Raw genomic sequence first — 19,045 nt, 5'->3', positions numbered from 1 at the left:
GTATGAACATAAGTGAAATACTGTTTAAACTACTGATGTCAATTCTATAATATAAATAAGGTCAACCAGAACACTGGCGTCATGTGAACAGTCAGTGTCAAACAAGTTGTGCTGCCTCTTTTGATAAAGTTGTGCAAACTTTTTAAAATTTATCATATGCCTCATGCTGAAGGGAAACATTCTACTTCATATTTAGTTCAGACAGAAAGTGGCTAAATAACTGCCTCATGATAAAAATAAGCAGCATAAACGCACAGTCCATCTGAATTAACTACCTAATCTGCCTGGCTACATCATTTTATGTAAATAACCAAACTTTTGCCAATCCTCTGACAAAGTTTTGTCAAAATAAATTCAATTGACATTTTTCTGCTATAACAGCAAATGTTGAATCAGACATGCAATGTCATTTTTCATATAGATACAGAAACATAAGTATTGTATGTATTTGTATCCCCCAGATCAACTCAGTAAAATGAGAAAGCAGAACATGTAATTATATAATTTATTTTTGCCACTTCAAGTGAAACTGGACTGTAACTTCTTAAATAACTCTTGATTGCTATGCTGCACTGAAGTTTTTCCTCTTCCTTGTGAAATTCTACAGTACAGTAAGAAACTAAATGTCATATATCAAACATATAAAACTGCAAGGAATGATGGTGCTTTTTATAATGGTAAAAGAGCAAATAAAAGCAGATGTCAAAAAAGGAAAACTGTTTCTGTACATTTCAGTAAAAAAAATATAATGTTGCACAAACCACTGGTTGTGCAGATGCACATAACACACTGCAAAAGTCATACATTAACATTCAAACCCATTAGACTCCCATTCATTCCTTTACGTTAATATTAAACAGAATCTGACATGCCAAGAAATATTAAGGTGTTCCGTAAAAATTTTCATTTAAAATATCACCATTATTAAGACTGAGACATTTAAAAATACACTTTAAATACGCTGACACCAGAATATGTAAAAATTTAACTTATCTACGGTTGCAATTGCTAGGCAATAACTTAAAAGTTTAATGATGGTCCTATAAAGAACATCTCCAGCCAGATCTGATGACCGGAATGATCACTGTCCTTCAGTCACAGTCCCGGCATGATGTAAGCGATGTTGTCCAATGTATTTGACTGCCATAAGAAAAAAGAAACGGTTAGAAAACTGCTCCTGAACATTGTAAAAATGCATCTTATTGAATCATGTGGGTTTTTTTTCCTTTCATAATAAGCCAAATCAGCATTGTCAATATGCATGCACTGTGACCATGTTGAATCTTCCAGTCAAAGTTCACCAATACTTTCACCAATACCAATACTTACTAATCAAAGGACATATGGTGTATTACCGGAGTGTTCCATCCATTTAGATCTCATCCTTAATTAAAGCAGCATGCCAGGTCCACATTGTTCCATGGATGATACACGTGGGATGCAGAAGTTGAAAAAAGCAAATTTTTTCATCACAGGAGTGAAAACAAGGCGCTGCCACTTTTCCACTGGAATTGTAAGATCCCGACGGACGTGCTGAGGGAACTAAATTAGTAAATTATAATTATTACTTTTATCTGTTATACAGTTGTGCTCAAAAGTTTACATACCCTGGCAGAATTTTTGCTTTTTTTGGCCATTTTTAAGAGAATATGAATGACAACAGAAAAACTTTTTTTCCCCCACTTTTTTTAGTGGTTGGGTGAAGCCATTTATTGTCAAACAACCTTTTCCTCTTTTTAAATCAAAATGACAAGAGAACTACCCAAATGACCCTGATCCAAAGTTTACATACCCCTGTTCTTAATACTGTGTATTGCCCAGTGCAAAGCTCACACTGTGCATAATTTCTCCAATCACAACCACGTAAGCCTATAACTTCTTCTGGGTTGTCTGGGTGTCTCGGTGGCTTTCCTCACTCTTCTACTTCTTGCACACTCACTCAGTTTTTGAGAACTGTCTACTCCATGCAGATTTACCATAAAGTGCCATACTGTTTGTATTTCTTTGTAATTGATGTAAATAAAGTCCAAGACATATTCAGTGGCAGCTTTACCATCAGAGAGCCTCCTCCATAACTACCACAAAAGACTCCAAGCTGTCACTGATGTTAAAGGGGCAATACACAGTATTAAGGTCTGTATGCTGCCTTATTGAAATCAGCCGGTGTTTTATTATGTCTAACTTGCTTCTAACTGCAAGAACAGGGGTATGTAAACTTTGCTCAGGTTCATTTGGGTAGTTCTCTTGTCATTTTGATTCAAAAAAGAGGAAACACAGTTGTTTGACAATAAATGGCTTCACCCAACCACTAACCATGAGTGAAAATAAAGTTTTTGTGTTGTCATTCATATTCTCTTAAAAATGGCCAAAAAAAGCAAAAATTCTGCCAGGGTATGTAAACTTTTGAGCACAACTGTATAGCCAAATAAAACCAGATAAATAATTGATGATGTCTATATTACAGTAAACTACTGCACAGATCTGATGATTCATAGTGTGTCATAGCATGAAGTATCACTGCAGGGCTTGTCATTATTCTATATACTAATACACAGAATATAGTCTATATATTAAAAAAAAAAGAAATGGACATGTCTCAGTCTGTGTTTCATGGCCATTCAAGTTTTGCTCATCTTTCAGTATGAGATATTCGCTGCTGTGTTATCTTTAGTTTGTACTATGGGGGAATTTTGTAGTGTGAGTGCATAAGATAGGGCCACAAGTTCTTTCTTCCATTTCTCACCTTTTTTTTAGCCCTGTCTTTTGCAAAATTATTTCAAAATGACAACTTTCCAGTGCTCAAAATCTTCAAAATTTACATTGCTGTTAGAGCGTATGGTGCGTTTTGGGTAGTGGTGAACTTTGACCTGGCCCGGCATGCACTGTGTGGACACAGACAAACAAGCATATGATGCTTAACTGGCTTATTGAACTGTGGACAACTTGAACAGAAATCTATTGGCGCTATTAAGGTGAATTCAACGATAATGACAGGCAGTACTCTACCAGAACATTTCGAGGACATCCGTTTAACTGTGGTATCTGTGCTGTGAGGCAGGTCAGTGGTCCAAGGGCGCACAAGATAGAGTCCAGAAGTACAGAAAGACTGCCCGACACAGCCACCATTCCCTGACACAGAACAAATACCAGTCACATTGCTTCCATATGCCGCTGCATATTAATGTAACATCTTCCCAAACCCAGATATCACAATTTGCAATGAAAAATCAAAGTGACAGCAATTTGTGGAGTTGGTCGTGACTGTCTATTTACTGTATAGATTTTTGTGTGCTTTCACATTCATGTTATCACATATATTTGGAAATGTTATTTGTAAATCAGTCTTCTGAAAGATGTCTGCCCAGGGAGGGTTCAATCCAGGAGCCAGGGTGGTTCCATGGTGTGTTGGATGCAGCAATGGGTGGTGGTCTTGCATGCTCCCAGTCCCAGTCTGAATTAGGTTAACATTGATGATCTTATGATTCTAACAGTAAAGATGGAAGTTTGAGACAATACGACTTCCCTCACAAAGAACATGTCTTTCTTTTTATTGGAATGTAAATATTTGTGATGGTCCAGTCACTGCTGGTGAAAATATCAGGACTGTCATTTAGATGTGGATCCATGAAATTTTAAGTGTGAATTAATTGTGACACCACAGGATTTATCTGCAAAAACACCAGCTATTGTGATTGGAAAAGTAACACAGCCACAGTCATACAAATTATGGATGTTGAGAGTTACGTAAGAGCCCAATTCCTTCATAAAGTCGGAACAAGCTTAATACCCCATTTCATTTGATTTTTACTCAGTTTAAGCTATGAGCCAAAGTTAAAAGCATTTGATGGACAAGCATAACATCTAAGTCCAGAACACTGGACAAAAATGGACACAAACGAGATTAACAGCCTCTTTTGGTAACATATGGGGCAGCCTGACACTGTGGCACAGGCAGATTTTAATTCAGCAACACCGGGTTGCATGTTGCCAGCAGGAAGTAACAACAAACCTCATGCTGTGATTTGTGGGCCACAGTCTATTGATATGGTACTAAAAATCTACATCTGGTGTGCCCAACCAGTCGATGGATCGTAATTGATGAGTTCCAGTCGTTCGCATAAAAAATTTAAAAATCTGGACTTATAGAGAGGATTTAGTGCTGCTATAACAGACTGAATCAGCAGGTGGCAGCAATGCACCAATAAGGATGCTGGCTGCTGTTAAGAAGGAGAAACACCACAGAAGAAGAGCGACTTTGTCACTAAATTTAGTAACTATTCAGACCCCTCCAGCAACTTTTTTGTTTGTTTGTTTTTCGAAAAAGGGACTATCAAGAAATCTAGTGACTTTTCCTGGTGTAACTGGAGACTCTGATGTGAAAGCATATACTTCTCTTCAATGAGCAGTGGGTGCTGCTGTCTCTCGCACGGAAAAGGAGGCACACAGCCAGCAGTGAGTTAGCTAAAGTTAAAACAAACAAAAGAGGGGAAAAAACAAGTAACTCCGCTAGAGTGTCTCTTTGAGGCCACTTTTGTCGGTTCACAGTCCATGAATCAATAGAAGAAAGTTCATTTGTATTTCTAAACATATCTTTTTAATCACTTTTCTCCTACAGCATGAGATTTTTTTTACTGTTATTGTAACCAGTACAACGAAAGTTAAGGTGCAAGCCTTTCAATGCAAATATAAACAACTATAAACCTCAGTAAAGCATGGCCGACTTGAAAGGTCTGGAGAAGAAAAGAAAAATAAACATAAAATACAACCCCTGGCAAAAATTATGGAATCACCGGCCTCAGAGGATGTTCATTCAGTTGTTTAATTTTGTAGAAAAAAAGCAGATCACAGACATGACACAAAACTAAAGTCATTTCAAATGGCAACTTTCTGGCTTTAAGAAACACTATAAGAAATCAAGAAAAAAAGATTGTGGCAGTCAGTAACGGTTACTTTTTTAGACCAAGCAGAGGAAAAAAATATGGAATCACTCAATTCTGAGGAAAAAATTATGGAATCACCCTGTAAATTTCATCCCCCAAATTAACACCTGCATCAAATCAGATCTGCTCATTGACACTGACCCTATGCCATGACATTGACCCTATGTGTCTTTTTGCAAGGAATGTTTTTGCAGTTTTTGCTCTATGGCAAGATGCATTATCATCTTGAAAAATGATTTCATCATCCCCAAACATCCTTTCAATTGTCCAAAATATCAACATAAACTTGTGCATTTATTGATATGTAATGACAGCCATCTCCCCAGTGCCTTTACCTGACATGCAGCCCCATATCATCAATGACTGTGGAAATTTACATGTTCTCTTCAGGCAGTCATCTTTATAAATCTCAATGGAAAGGCACCAAAAAAAAGTTCCAGCATCATCACCTTGCCCAATGCAGATTCGAGATTCATCACTGAATATGACTTTCATCCAGTCATCCACAGTCCACAATTGCTTTTCCTTAGCTCATTGTAACCTTGTTTTTTTCTGTTTAGGTGTTAATGATGCCTTTCGTTTAGCTTTTCTGTATGTAAATCCCATTTCCTTTAGGCGGTTTCTTACAGTTCGGTCACAGACGTTGACTCCAGTTTCCTCCCATTCGTTCCTCATTTGTTTTGTTGTACATTTTCGATTTTTGAGACATATTGCTTTAAGTTTTCTGTCTTGACGCTTTGATGTCTTCCTTGGTCTACCAGTATGTTTGCCTTTAACAACCTTCCCATGTTGTTTGTATTTGGTCCAGAGTTTAGACACAGCTGACTGTGAACAACCAACATCTTTTGCAACATTGCGTGATGATTTACTCTCTTTTAAGAGTTTGATAATCCTCTCCTTTGTTTCAATTGACATCTCTCGTGTTGGAGCCATGATTCATGTCAGTCCACTTGGTGCAACAGCTCTCCAAGGTGTGTTCACTCCTTTTTAGATGCAGACTAACGAGCAGATCTGATATGATGCAGGTGTTAGTTTTGGGGATGAAAATTTACAGGGTGATTCCATAATTTTTTCCTCAGAATTGAGTGATTCCATATTTTTTTCCTCTGCTTGGTCTAAAAAAGTAACCGTTACTGACTGCCACAATCTTTTTTTCTTGATTTCTTATAGTGTTTCTTAAAGCCAGAAAGTTGCCTTTTGAAATGACTTTAGTTTTGTGTCATGTCTGTGATCTGCTTTTTTTCTACAAAATTAAACAACTGAATGAACATCCTCCGAGGCCGGTGATTCCATAATTGTTGCCAGGGGTTGTATAACCGAATGAAAGAGGTATGTTCAGAGCACAAATTAAGGAAAACAAAAGCCAATTATGCAAATTAGGCAATGATGTCATTTGTTGTTACCAGCCCTAGGTCTACTTGTGCTTATTCTTTGCACCATGCACATTTACTTCAATAATGTATTATTACTGTTAAAACTTTATCTTTGTGCTAAAAAATTGTATTATATTGGTACACAATATATTGTGCCTATGCTACAGCTTGCGGTATGGCTTGGTAGATCTCGATACACTTAACTTTAAAAGTAGATCTTGGTTCAAAAAAGGTTGGGCAATCCTGATCTAAATGCTGAAACATGAAAGACACGTGATCCCAATAGAAAGACTGATGTGTTATTTTGACCTAATCATGTTTATTTTAAGGCAGGCTTCACCAACCCTGCTCTGCATGTTTTCCATGTGTACCTGCTGTAAGCACAGCTTATTAGTTAAGTCTGGTGTTTCCTCTTTGTTGATAGGCTGAGCACACCTAACTTAGTTAGTCAGCGGTGTACAGAGCAGTAACAGCTGGAAAACGTGCAAGACAGGGGATATCCAGGAGCAGGGTTGGTGACCCTGCTGGTCACTACAAAAATCTAAAATGTTTCATAGGTGGTTTGTTGGTAGTTGTAGGTATAAACATAAAATAGGCTGCACACACGTTCTTATGAAGACTCACCTCGGTTTCCTGTAGACGGTGACCAATCAGGGACAGAGATTCTCCTAGTAGCTGAAGATGAGCTGCTGCATCAATTGGATCAACATCTGGGACCCGAGCTGGTGACAGGGATATCGTGCCAGGTGCTCTGCTTGGTGACACAACTGTTGTTCCTCCTGCCACAGCTGTCAAGAGGAATACATGATTTTAAGTTAACAATATGACAAGACAGGAAAACAGGGATAGGAAAGCATATTGTGATTTGGTAGTATATAAATAAATTGAACTGGGAGTTAACAACACTAATCAACTTAAAGATTTATCCATCAGTAACTATCTTACTAGTTAAAAGAGTCATATTGTCAAAAATCTGTTTTTGAAGAGACCTTCTGTCAAATCAAGCATGGGAGCATGTGCTGGTGCTGTGCTTGGCTGCATCCATGACACTGCAGAACCACCCTGGGTCCTGAATGGCAACCGCGTCTAAAATAACTATTTATCTGCCGCAGCCAGGTTAAGTGTGTGTGTGCCCTTGGCCTTCTCCAGCCACTGGCGTCCGCAACACAGATTCACCTGTGTGCTGGATCACGCACAGAGAAAAGCACCACATGGACAAAATGTTGACACAGACGCTCCCTCAGAAAGCAAGTGATACTCCTCATCTTAGTCTCCCCAAGTAACTGCTTATTTGACACAAAGTCATTCCAGCAGCACCCGAAGGTCATATGAAGAGACCAGTACCAAAGACATCCAGTCATCACCTTACTTCACTGGATAGCGTAGAAGTCACAAACACACACAGTAAGACTGGAAGCACCAGGACACTAAAGACTTGTAACTTTGTTCTTCTGCAAAGACATCAGCATCGATCTCAAGGGCCAAGAACCCACGCACATGAACGTCACTGCTGAGGTAACGGAATGGTTCTACAAGTTCAACACTTTCACAACATACAGATACACTTCTGATGGCTTCTTCCAGGAAGTTATTAAAAGCCTGGATCTTGAATCTTAATGCAGGGCAATTGCAAACCTAAATTCCTCACTTGGCTTCTCAAGTGCTGATTGAGGAATCAGAGTGTTTGGGTTTGACCCTTCAACAGCAAAATATGTTTCATGTTACAAATCAACAAATCTGTAGTCACAGATGTTTAAATCCCCATGCTGGAAATGAAATGTAGGCCTGAAACTGCTTGTTATAGACTTCTGTCATAGGCATAACAGAAGACATATTACTACTGATTACACTGTAAGTAATGGAAAATATCTTGTTTTTTTTTTTTTAAGGAAACAAAACCTGATTACTATGGGGCATTTTTGGCTATAAACTTTAACATGGGTCTTTAAACTCACCCATAGGTCTACATTAGCTTGCTCTGAGGTTATACAATACAAAGCTGATACCTTTGATTTTAACATCACTAGAGCTCTTTTGTTTGAGTGTGGTGGCCTCAGCTTTGTTCTGCTTGTGCTGAAGATATTGGGCTTTCTGCCTCCAGACCTGTACACAAGAACAACCATTTCAACAAACCATGACAGCTACAAGCAAAAATGATGCTGAATACAACTCGAAAATCCTACTAAAATGGAGAGATTGAGGATTTCACCAGAGGCTGACATTAGATCAAAACTTACTAATTTGTCTTTCTCAGGCATTGCCTTCCATACTTCTGCTAATTTTCTGCTGAGCTCACCAAAATCTGGAGATGAAACAAACAAGGACATTGTTTCTGTACACGACAAAAAGAAACTTTGCAGTTTATCAACAACAACTTTTAATGGCTACCACCATGTTCTCACAAAACCACCACCTCTTTCTGCTCCTTCAAAGAAAAGTAAAGTGATGTGTGCATTTATACCCATATAGCCTTAGTTCAACTGAATATAACAACTACTACAAAGCATACATGTCATAATGCATTTCTGACATCTGCAAATGAACAGTTTCAATGTGTTCTATCAGTAATTTTTAACACTCCCCAGTCTATGATTGTGCAATATGAAAGTCAATTTGACTCACCTAGTCCTGGCTGCTCTGCATTTATGTTGACTCTGTATTCCTTACAAAATACCTGATATGCTGTGGTGATGGCCTTCTTCTTGGGCTAAATCAGGAACCAGAAAAGAACACTTAATCTAACACACACATACAATACAATGCACACACCCCCAACTCCAAATCAAATAGTCACACACTCCAAAATTCAGTCATAAACTTGTTTTGTGTTGAATATTTAAATCCACAGGGATTATGATTAAATACCCACCTTATCTTTATCCTTCTCATGTCTTTCACGATCTTTTTCCTCCTTCTTTTTCTTCTTCTCCATCATTCCTTCATTGTTTTGGTGGTGGTGGGATGGAATTGGGGTTCCCATGGCATACATCGGACCAACAGTGCTGTGAGCAATGGTGGGATGAGAGTGACTGTGACCCCTGGATGCATCTGAAGAAAATCATAAAAACGTGAAATTGTATATTGCATACAATGTTTGAGTGACTCTATATGGAGCTCAAACTTTATTACACCCATATTGTAATGTAATTATTGTATGGCTTTTGCCTTACAATATAAAGCGTCTTGGGGCAACTGTTTGTTGTGATTTGGTGCTATATAAATAAAATTTATTTGATTTGATATAACCTGAAGACAACTTTGGCTTACAATTACTTTCCATTTCAATGCTTGATTGATCCAAGTGAAAAATGAGACAACAGGGGTATGAATCTTCATTAACCTCATGATTCAGAATGACGATTTAACAGTTATTAGCTGTGACATGCTAGTATCCACCAAATACTGTTGTCATTTTTACACCCAGCACCCTCATCATCTAATGAGACCACTTGTGCTCCAGTGGACATGTTGGCATAAAAATGAGGTGTTGTCAGAACGTTGATATCATCAATCACAAGAAAGCGTTTGACTCTTAGACCACCAAAAGCCTGGTGGTCTGAACTCCAGCACTATGTCTATTTACTAAAAAAGCAAAACTCAGGTGTGCCTTATGTAAGCAGATTCACAACACACGTACACCCTGCTTGCCTCCACATATTATTCCCACTCAATGGTGTATCAGAATGACAGCGTATTATGGCCACAGTGGGGTAGGGGGGACGCAACAAAGACATTGAGTTATATTACAAAGGCTAGAGGGCGCACCTATCACATGACCCTGTGTTGAAAAGGCTGCATAGTCACCATTTTGGAAGTGGACAAAACCGTACGTACGGAATCAGCTCTCTACCGCAGAAGTAAGTTTTATAAGTTTTTATAAGGATACATATCCCAGCTGGGATGCCTGAGTCAGAATGCCGAAGACTTGAACATGTTATGGTTGCACAAATTGGAACGAGACCAAAAACGTGTCTTTTCACAAGTGAGTAAAGGCCTGTTTACATGAACTTTGAATGTGTTACATTAAACATTAAGTTTACTTATGAGGGTGAATGACTCCAAAATTACGTCCATCGTCATGTCCATCTTTCCATACTCTTCCATAACATGCACATTCATAACAAAAGTCATCTTTGTTGTGTTTCACCTCGCTTCATTTATTGTGGCCAGCCTAAGGCAGCAATTGCGCTGTCACGCATCTTGATATGCCACACCTGTGAGGTGGGATGGATTATCTCGGCAAAGGAAAAGTGTTCAGTAACACAGATTTAGATAGATTTGTGAACAATATTTGAAAGAAATAGGTCTTTTGTGTGTATAGAAAATGTTTTTGATCTTTAAGTTCAGCTCATGAAAAATTGGAATAAAAACAAAAGCGTTTTTGTTCAGTGTACTACACAAATTAAAACTTAGGACTTAATTTCACAGTCACCTACTGTATATTTGTTCTTTACTATAGACTCACCAGCAGATCCTTTACTGTGTTTCTTGTCCCTTCCGCTTTTATCTTTGTCCCTGTCTTTTTCTTTGTCCTTCTTCTTTTTGTTTTTCTTGCTCTTCTTCTTCTTCTTTGACAGGTGTGTGTATGAATCATCTATAACCAGTTCACCTGCTTCCAGTTCTCCCCCAGATGAGGAGCTATCATCACCCATCCCACCTCCATAATGGCCTGTGTAACAGCAGGGAAGAGAATGGTGAAAGTTAATCAAGAAAACCCATGATGTCTGAACAATTCAAGACAAGCAATTGGGCATACTGGTAGGCAGTAAATCAATGTTCTAAGCTAAATATTTAATTTATGTCCATTTCTTCAAAACATCCCTCTTCCTAACTTTATTATTAACTTAACCTACTTGGTTAACTAGATCTATACTCATTTGGAGAGGAAGCTAGTGACCCTGGAATACACACTGTGGTTGTCCAAACTTATAGTGAATATATTTACTATGTGATTCCGGATGTTATTTTTATTATTCAACTTACAATGGCCACTTTTTTATCGTAATATACTGTATCAATCAATATGCAGTATACAGTATATGGGTCCCAAATAATATGGTACACTGAAGTAGTGTGGCTACATTCCATTATTTTCGATTAACATACCTTCCACCTCCACCTCTTTCCCCACAACTGGCAGTGGATCTCGACTCTGCTGTATTTTCTTCTTAGGTGATTTTGAAAGCTGCAGCCGGTCTTTGTCCTTCTCTTTCTTTACACCTATTTTGGATAAGTGCGGTGTAATTGGAATGTTCTCTCCCTCCTCTTTCTCTGACGACATGATGAGCTTCATCTTTAGCCCATCTGCCTCACGTAATGTTAAGGGCTCTTCTTTGGGAGCTCCACCATGGAACAGAGATGACTTTGAGGAAGACGAGAAGTGCTTCTTGGAGGAAGAGGATGATAAACAAACAGGGCGGGAATGAGAGAAAGAGTGGCTTCCTTTGCTTCCACTGCTGCTGCTCTCACGTTTACGGTCCTTGGATGAATGCGAAGAGAACGAAGGGTAGGAGGGTTTTTTGTGCAAGTGGGGGCTGGGATCTGAACCTGTAGCTAAAGGGGAGGTTATGGCCTGCAAGAGTCCCATAGCTGTATCTGTTGAGTGGGAGGATGAGGGGGAAGAAAGAGGCGGGGAGCGATCTATAGACTTGTGCTTTTTCTTGTGGGGAGGTGGACCAGAATCCTCGTGATCTAATACAGGAAAGAAGAAGGTAAACACAAGACGCTAAAGACTGGAACAAAATCAATTCTTGTAACAATTAAAGCTCATTTCACTTTATTATAAACACCACTCACCTCCATAGTAATAGTCATCACTATGTCTTTTCTTCTTTTTGTGCAGATCCCCTGCCAGCATGAACAATTCTGCGTCCTGATAATGAATGATAGATTGACCTTTCATTTATGTATACAGAATTTTATTTATTTATTTACTTAAGATATTGTGAACAGATACAACTACTCACCTTGGGACGTTTCTTAGAAGAATTACGGACCTGAGCAGCAATCTCCTCCTCCTGCCTTAGAAGATCCTTGTAAGATCTCCTTTTCTCTCTCTGACTACGACCCGCTACAAGACCCCTGTCTCCCTCCATACACAAATCTGAAATGCATGAAATTATCATTACACTTGACTTTCAGAACAAAAAGTGATTATTTTATTAATGTCCACTGGAAAATGATTCACAGTGTTTACATGATGGAAGTAAATCTTGTGGGGGGTTTTTCTTATGCAAACTTGTGTTCAGTATTTTTAAAAACATACTTTTAAAATACAGTGGTAATAATAACAATAATAATAACAAGAACAACAATATATATTTATCCATGATAGCTCAATTACATGTACACTTTGTAATATTTCTAATTGTCACCATAAACATAATATTAATGTGGTCATCTCACAAATGTGCAGTTATTCATTATTAAGAGCTGAAATATGTAATTTTCAAATGGGTGGTGATCTATCATGTTTCAGTAGGCCACTGAAGTTTTTTTTAGGGGAAGCTATATTGTCCAAACAGACAAAAATTATGTTTTGTATCCAAAAATCCCTTTGGGAGGAAAATTACGGCTCTTTTTAGGGTAGGGGTTAAAGGGGCCAAAACAGTGACATAGTCAAAATGTGGATATTGACCTTTGAATATCTTTGTGCATTTTCCTCATTAACCCACAAAAACACCTTCTTGGTATCTTTATCATGAATAGCAGAGATATAGAGGAACATAAAACAGGTTTCACTGAAATCCATAGGGGGCGCACCGAGATATGGCCAAATATCGCGTTCTTAACATAAGGAGTGCCACCTATGGAAAAGCTCGTAACTTGGCACAGTCACACGGCACTTAAGGAAGGGTGACGAAGCCTTGACGAAACCAGAAATCTGGACTTTCGTTGACTGTCGTTGGCATCTTTTAACCTTCGCGCAGCTTCGTTCCTGCAGCGGGAGCTTCGTCAGGATTTTTAAACTGTTGAAAAATTTGAACGAAGAGCAATGAAAACCTCAGTTCGTCTGTGTTTCGTTTTGCTGTCGTTCTTGACGTTTTTTAAGCGTTTGTGTAGTTTTTGTAACGTTATTGTTTAATTTGACTTCGTTGGAGCAGCTGAATGTTTTCACACAGTGCAGAAGCCGGTTTGTGAGCGCTGAGGCTGCTGCTGCGTTCATGTACCGTCGGAAATTACAGGGCAAACTCAGCCTGCTTGCTTGGATTTTTTTTATCTGTGTGGGGGGGCAGCTTCAATGGGCTCAGGCACATTACATAAGACAGAATTAATCTTTTGTGTGAATATAATTAATTATTTTGCCACAAGCAACTGTTGAATTTGAAACAATGAAAAAGTTTTGTAATTTCCCATCGGTCCTTGAATGCAGCATCAGCGACAGCAGGGGCTGCTGCGTGCGCTTATTATTTTGTATTAAATATAACAATGTGAGTGTAGGAATGATAATCCAGTCCTTCTGTACATGTGGCAACAGGCAGCTGAATCAAAATGACTATATAAAGAGCTGTTCTGGAAGGAAGAATTCACGTTGTGGATCAGTGATTAGCTGGTGGAATAACCGCACATGTGAGTCGCGTTCACACGCACTGATTAATTTACTGCTCTGATATATTCAATCATCTTTACACTTATATTTATTCTCCCTTTTGACCTTTTTTCTGTTTATTTATAAATAAATATATATATGGCTTAGAACATAATACTGTGATACAGCAGTGAGCACAGCGCACTTTTTTTTTTTTTTTTTTGGAGGAAGACGGAGCGCGCAGCGTGTCAATAGACAGTGTGGATTCTGATAATGATGTACATGATCCCCCTTTTGTTCTGGACGAGGAACCAGAGCAGGTGGTCCACTGACGTGCACACAGATCTCCACAGATTCTGTTTCCAGTTTCTCCAGGACTCAGGTGCTCTGAGCTCCGTCCCAGCGCTGAGTCCTGGAACGCAGAGATGCAGACACACACTGCTGCAGCTGTGGCTCCAGGTGCGCTTTGTCGAGATCGTGAGCTTGGGTTTTGTTAAGTTCCTTTTTCGTCCCTTTTGCGTTCTTGCTTCGCAGAATGTTCGGTGATAAAAGCTCTTTCGTCCACCTTTTCTCAACGAATTGTGACGTTTTTTACTTTTTCCCTTCGTTAAGGAATCGTGTGCCGTGTGACTGGGTCATAACGAAGGGTGAAGAAGCCCTGACGAAACAAGAAATCTGGACTTTAGTTGACTGTCGTTGACATAGTTTAACCTTCGCACAGCTTCATTCCTGCAGCGGGCACTTCGTCAGGATATTTAAACTGTTGAAAATTTGAACGAAGGGCAACGAAAACCTCAGTTCGTCTGTGTTTTGTTTTGCTGTCGTTCTTGACTTTTTTAATCGTTTGTGTAATTTTTGTAACATTATTGTTTGATTTGACTTCGTTGGAGCAGCTGAACGTTTTCACACAGTGCAGAAGCAGGTTTGTGAGCGCTGAGGCTGCTGCTGCGTTCATGTACCGTCGGAAATTACAGGGCAAACTCAGCCTGCTTGCTTGGATTTTTTTTATCTGTGGGGGGGGCAGCTTCAATGGGCTCAGGCACATTACATAGGCCAGAATTAATCTTTTGTGTGGATATAATTAATTAATTTGCCACAAGCAACTGTTGAATTTGAAACAACGAAAAAGTTGTGTAATTTCCGACGGTACATGAATGCAGCATCAGCGGCAGTAGGCGCTGCTCTGTGCGCTTATTATTTTGTATTAAATATAACAATATGAGTGTAGGAATGATAATCCAGTCCTTCTGTACATGTGGCAACAGGCAGATGAATCAAAATGATGATATAAAGAGCTGTTCTGGAAGGAAGAATTCACGTTGTGGATCAGTGATCAGCTGGTGGAATAACCGCACGAGTCAATGCGAGCATTCACACGCACTGATTAATTTACTGCACTGATATATTCAATCATCTTTACACGTATATTTATTCTCCCTTTTGACAGTTTTCTGTTATAAATCAATATATATGGCTTAGAACATAAAACAGTGATACAACAGTGACCACGGAACACTTTTTTTTTTTTTTTAATTGGAGCACGACGGAGCACGCATCGTGTCGACAGACAGTGTGGATTCTGATGATGATGAAGATGATCCCTCTTTTGTTCTGGACAAGGAACCAGAGCAGGTGGTCCATCGACATCTCCACAGATTCTGTTTGCAGTTTCTCCAGGACTCAGGCGCTATGAGCTCCGTTCCAGCGCCGAGTGCTGGAGCAGACACGCTCTGGCTCCAGGCGCGTTTCTTTGAGATTGTGAGCTTCGGTTTTGGTAAGTTCCTCTTTCGTCCCTTTTGCGCTCTTGCTTCGCAGACTGTTCGGTGATAAAAGCTCTTTCGTCCACCTTTTCTCAACGAATTGTAACGTTTTTTACTTTTTCCCTTCGTTCAGGAATCGTCGTGTGCCGTGTGACTGGGCCAGCCACCGCCATTTATGCAAATTTGGAAAGAACTTGTCCCAGTGTATCCAAATATGCATAAATGAGCAAGGCTTATTCAGGGCGCAGGCCCTGGGAGGGTCCCAAATGTAGCCCAAAAATGCCAAAAGTTGTGACTTGAAGTGCCACCTATAGGCGGCGCCCTCAGTTAGCCTTGAAAAATATAACGCTACATGAGAGAACTCCATCCATACATTCATATACCATAAGATCAATGAGGCTTACTGAGGGCACACAAAGATATTCAAAGGTCAAAATCCATATTTCGACTATGTCATTGTTTTGGACCCTTTAACCCCTACCCTAAAAAGGGCCATAATTTTCCACCCAAAGGGATCTTTGGATGAAAATATAATTTTTGTCCGTTTGGACAATATATCTTACCCTAAAAAAAAAACTTCAGTGGCCTACTGAAAAAATGATATATCACCCCCTTCTATAAACCATTCCACAGTTACAGACTATGGCTCTTAAGCATACCACATTAAAATGAAGTGAAACCAGAGACAAAATAAAACAACATAAAATATACCAGAATGTGGGATTTAAAAAAAAATCCATAATAATGCACATGCGGCTGCCAGTGTACAAGTTATTTTGTGACTACTGTACTCAGAACTGTGCGTAAATAATAATGCACATGCAGCTGCCAGTGTGCAGGATATTTTGCTACTACCAGTACTCGTATTTGTATTTTTGATTGCATTGACAAAAACTCCTGACACATTCATACTGAGGGAACGCAGAAAGACATTACCCATCCCTTCTTTACTCCTGATCTCATCAAAAGCCATGGCCTTTCCTTTGTCAGCACGGGATTCCGCAACATACAGACAGGATAATTAGCTGCGAGCACAACAGAAAAGAGATTATTTTAAATCCAAGCCAACCTATTTTAAGTGTATTCCACACAAATCTAGTGTCAACCTACCACCGAATCTACAACCCCTGGCAAAAATTATGGAATCACCGGCCTCGGAGGATGCTCATTCAGTTATTTAATTTTGTAGAAAAAAAGCAGATCACAGACATGACACAAAACTAAAGTCATTTCAAACGGCAACTTTCTGGCTTTAAGAAACACTATAAGAAATCAAGAAAAAAAGATTGTGGCAGTCAGTAACGGTTACTTTTTTAGACCAAGCAGAGGAAAAAATATGGAATCACTCAATTCTGAGGAAAAAATTATGGAATCACCCTGTAAATTTTCATCCCCAAAACTAACACCTGCATCATATCAGATCTGCTCGTTAGTCTGGATCTAAAAAGGAATGAACACACCTTGGAGAGCTGTTGCACCAAGTGGACTGACATGAATCATGGCTCCAACATGAGAGATGTCAATTGAAACAAAGGAGAGGATTATCAAACTCTTAAAAGAGAGTAAATCATCACGCAATGTTGCAAAAGATGTTGGCTGTTCACAGTCAGCTGTGTCTAAACTCTGGACCAAATACAAACAACATGGGAAGGTTGTTAAAGGCAAACATACTGGTAGACCAAGGAAGACATTAAAGCGTCAAGGCAGAAAACTTAAAGCAATATGTCTCAAAAATCGAAAAATGTACAACAAAACAAATGAGGAACGAATGGGAGGAAACTGGAGTCAACGTCTGTGACCGAACTGTAAGAAACCGCCTAAAGGAAATAAGATTTACATACAGAAAAGCTAAACGAAAGGCATCATTAACACCTAAACAGAAAAAAACAAGGTTACAATGGGCTAAGGAAAAGCAATTGTGGACTGTGGATGACTGGATGAAAGTCATATTCAGTGATGAATCTCGAATCTGCATTGGGCAAGGTGATGATGCTGGAACTTTTGTTTGGTGCCTTTCCAATGAGATTTATAAAGATGACTGCCTGAAGAGAACATGTAAATTTCCACAGTCATTGATGATATGGGGCTGCATGTCAGGTAAAGGCACTGGGGAGATGGCTGTCATTACATATCAATAAATGCACAAGCAAAAACTGCAAAAACATTCCTTGCAAAAAGACACATAGGGTCAATGTCAATGAGCAGATCTGATTTGATGCAGGTGTTAATTTGGGGGATGAAAATTTACAGGGTGATTACATAATTTTTTCCTCAGAATTGAGTGATTCCATATTTTTTTCCTCTGCTTGGTCTAAAAAAGTAACCGTTACTGACTGCCACAATCTTTTTTTCTTGATTTCTTATAGTGTTTCTTAAAGCCAGAAAGTTGCCATTTGAAATGACTTTAGTTTTGTGTCATGTCTGTGATCTGCTTTTTTTCTACAAAATTAAACAACTGAATGAACATCCTGAGGCCGGTGATTCCATAATTTTTGCCAGGGGTTGTAGTTACCACGCTGAAGAGCCAAAACTCTGCAAGTAAACTCAACAATCCTCAAACTAGTGAAGCTCTTTCTTCCGTTTAGTCTTATTACATACAGTCCGCCACAACGAGAGAACATGACAGCTACACAAATTCCTGCCTACTTTTGTAAATCTACACAAACACACCCCCTGTCCATTCACCTGGACTACCAGCTGCAGCGCATCTATAAACTCGAAGCTGTACCGCGGGAGCCCTCAGCTCGGCCGGCAGAGCCGCGAACTACAGCCCGAGGCTTTCGCACAGAGGTAGGCCTTAGCCGCTTCATGTGGTTCAAGAAAGTCACCGTCACGGAATTTATCCTGCTCATGCATTCACCTACTCCGTAATGAAGCGTGTGTATTTTCTGAATACCATGAAGCATGAGCAAAAAATGTGCTTATTAAATTTTACTACCTGGCTGTGCGAGCTCCAATTTTACGCGGGTCCAGTAGCCATCTTTATTGTCAGAGGAACAACAATACGGCACTCTGGCAGGGGGCGGGACTTAGGAGAGACAGCTAATCAGTGCTCTTGAGTTCACAATACTGATACTGCTTTGGTACAACTACTTGCTACGTTCTTATAACATTTAAAGGAATTGTGCCAAGTTTCCCAAAATTCCTCCTCAAAATATGAGTTGATTTCGGAATGCAGGCACTAACTCACAAAACCAGCAGTGTCTAGATTTGTTAATCAAGGGCCATAACTCTGGAAAAATGAGCCCAACTGGAATTATATGAAAATATGAATATTACCAACCTATAACAAGGACTTGTACCAAGTAATATGAAATTTCTACTAAAAATGTAACAGGAATTGATTTCAGAATGCAGGCACCCAAGCATGAAACTGACAGCTTTGATTGATTTTATTCTGCAAAATTCAATGATACAATGATTATACACATGTAAATTCACAAG

At 39.2% G+C, this 19,045-nt stretch overlaps 1 protein-coding gene and 1 long non-coding RNA gene across 5 annotated transcripts; one reads left to right on the top strand and one right to left on the bottom strand.

The window, feature by feature from the left end:
* Nucleotides 1-998: 998 nt before the first annotated feature.
* On the bottom strand, nt 999-18,618 carry hmgxb4a (HMG box domain containing 4a). 4 transcript variants are annotated; one of them, XM_034189831.1, is made up of 13 exons: nt 18,540-18,597; nt 16,538-16,626; nt 12,280-12,416; nt 12,110-12,185; nt 11,420-12,004; nt 10,779-10,982; nt 9,183-9,361; nt 8,936-9,020; nt 8,551-8,615; nt 8,320-8,416; nt 6,938-7,101; nt 3,007-3,129; nt 999-1,140 (listed from the first exon to the last, which is right to left on the bottom strand). In XM_034189831.1, the coding sequence occupies exons 2-13, from the start codon at nt 16,572-16,574 to the stop codon at nt 1,096-1,098; spliced, it is 1,797 nt and encodes a 598-aa protein (XP_034045722.1). In that variant the 5' UTR covers nt 16,575-16,626; nt 18,540-18,597; the 3' UTR covers nt 999-1,095. The 4 variants fall into 4 exon arrangements, with proteins under 4 accessions (XP_034045722.1, XP_034045723.1, XP_034045724.1 ...); XM_034189832.1 differs by lacking the exon at nt 18,540-18,597 and adding an exon at nt 18,287-18,435; XM_034189833.1 differs by lacking the exon at nt 16,538-16,626 and having other exon boundaries at nt 18,540-18,618.
* Nucleotides 1,038-11,109, top strand: LOC117527477. The gene is made up of 3 exons (XR_004565538.1): nt 1,038-1,186; nt 5,581-5,582; nt 11,097-11,109. It is a non-coding gene; the product is annotated as an uncharacterized LOC117527477 (long non-coding RNA).
* Nucleotides 18,619-19,045: the final 427 nt, after the last annotated feature.

The sequence above is a fragment of the Thalassophryne amazonica genome, chromosome 16, assembly GCF_902500255.1.
Source record: "Thalassophryne amazonica chromosome 16, fThaAma1.1, whole genome shotgun sequence".
Classification (NCBI taxonomy): domain Eukaryota; kingdom Metazoa; phylum Chordata; class Actinopteri; order Batrachoidiformes; family Batrachoididae; genus Thalassophryne; species Thalassophryne amazonica.
This window is presented reverse-complemented; position numbering and strand designations above follow the sequence as displayed.

What these genes read in the sequence shown, in the direction of transcription:
- hmgxb4a (XM_034189831.1), bottom strand. Translation starts at nt 16,574, where the DNA reads ATGGCTTTTGATGAGATCAGGAGTAAAGAAGGGATGG. An exon ending in CAGGAGTAAAGAAGGGATGG is followed by an intron (nt 12,417 to 16,537) that starts GTAATGTCTTTC and finishes CATGCATTTCAG; the next exon opens with ATTTGTGTATGGAGGGAGAC. An exon ending in GAAAGAGGTGGAGGTGGAAG is followed by an intron (nt 10,983 to 11,419) that starts GTATGTTAATCG and finishes GCTGTTACACAG; the next exon opens with GCCATTATGGAGGTGGGATG.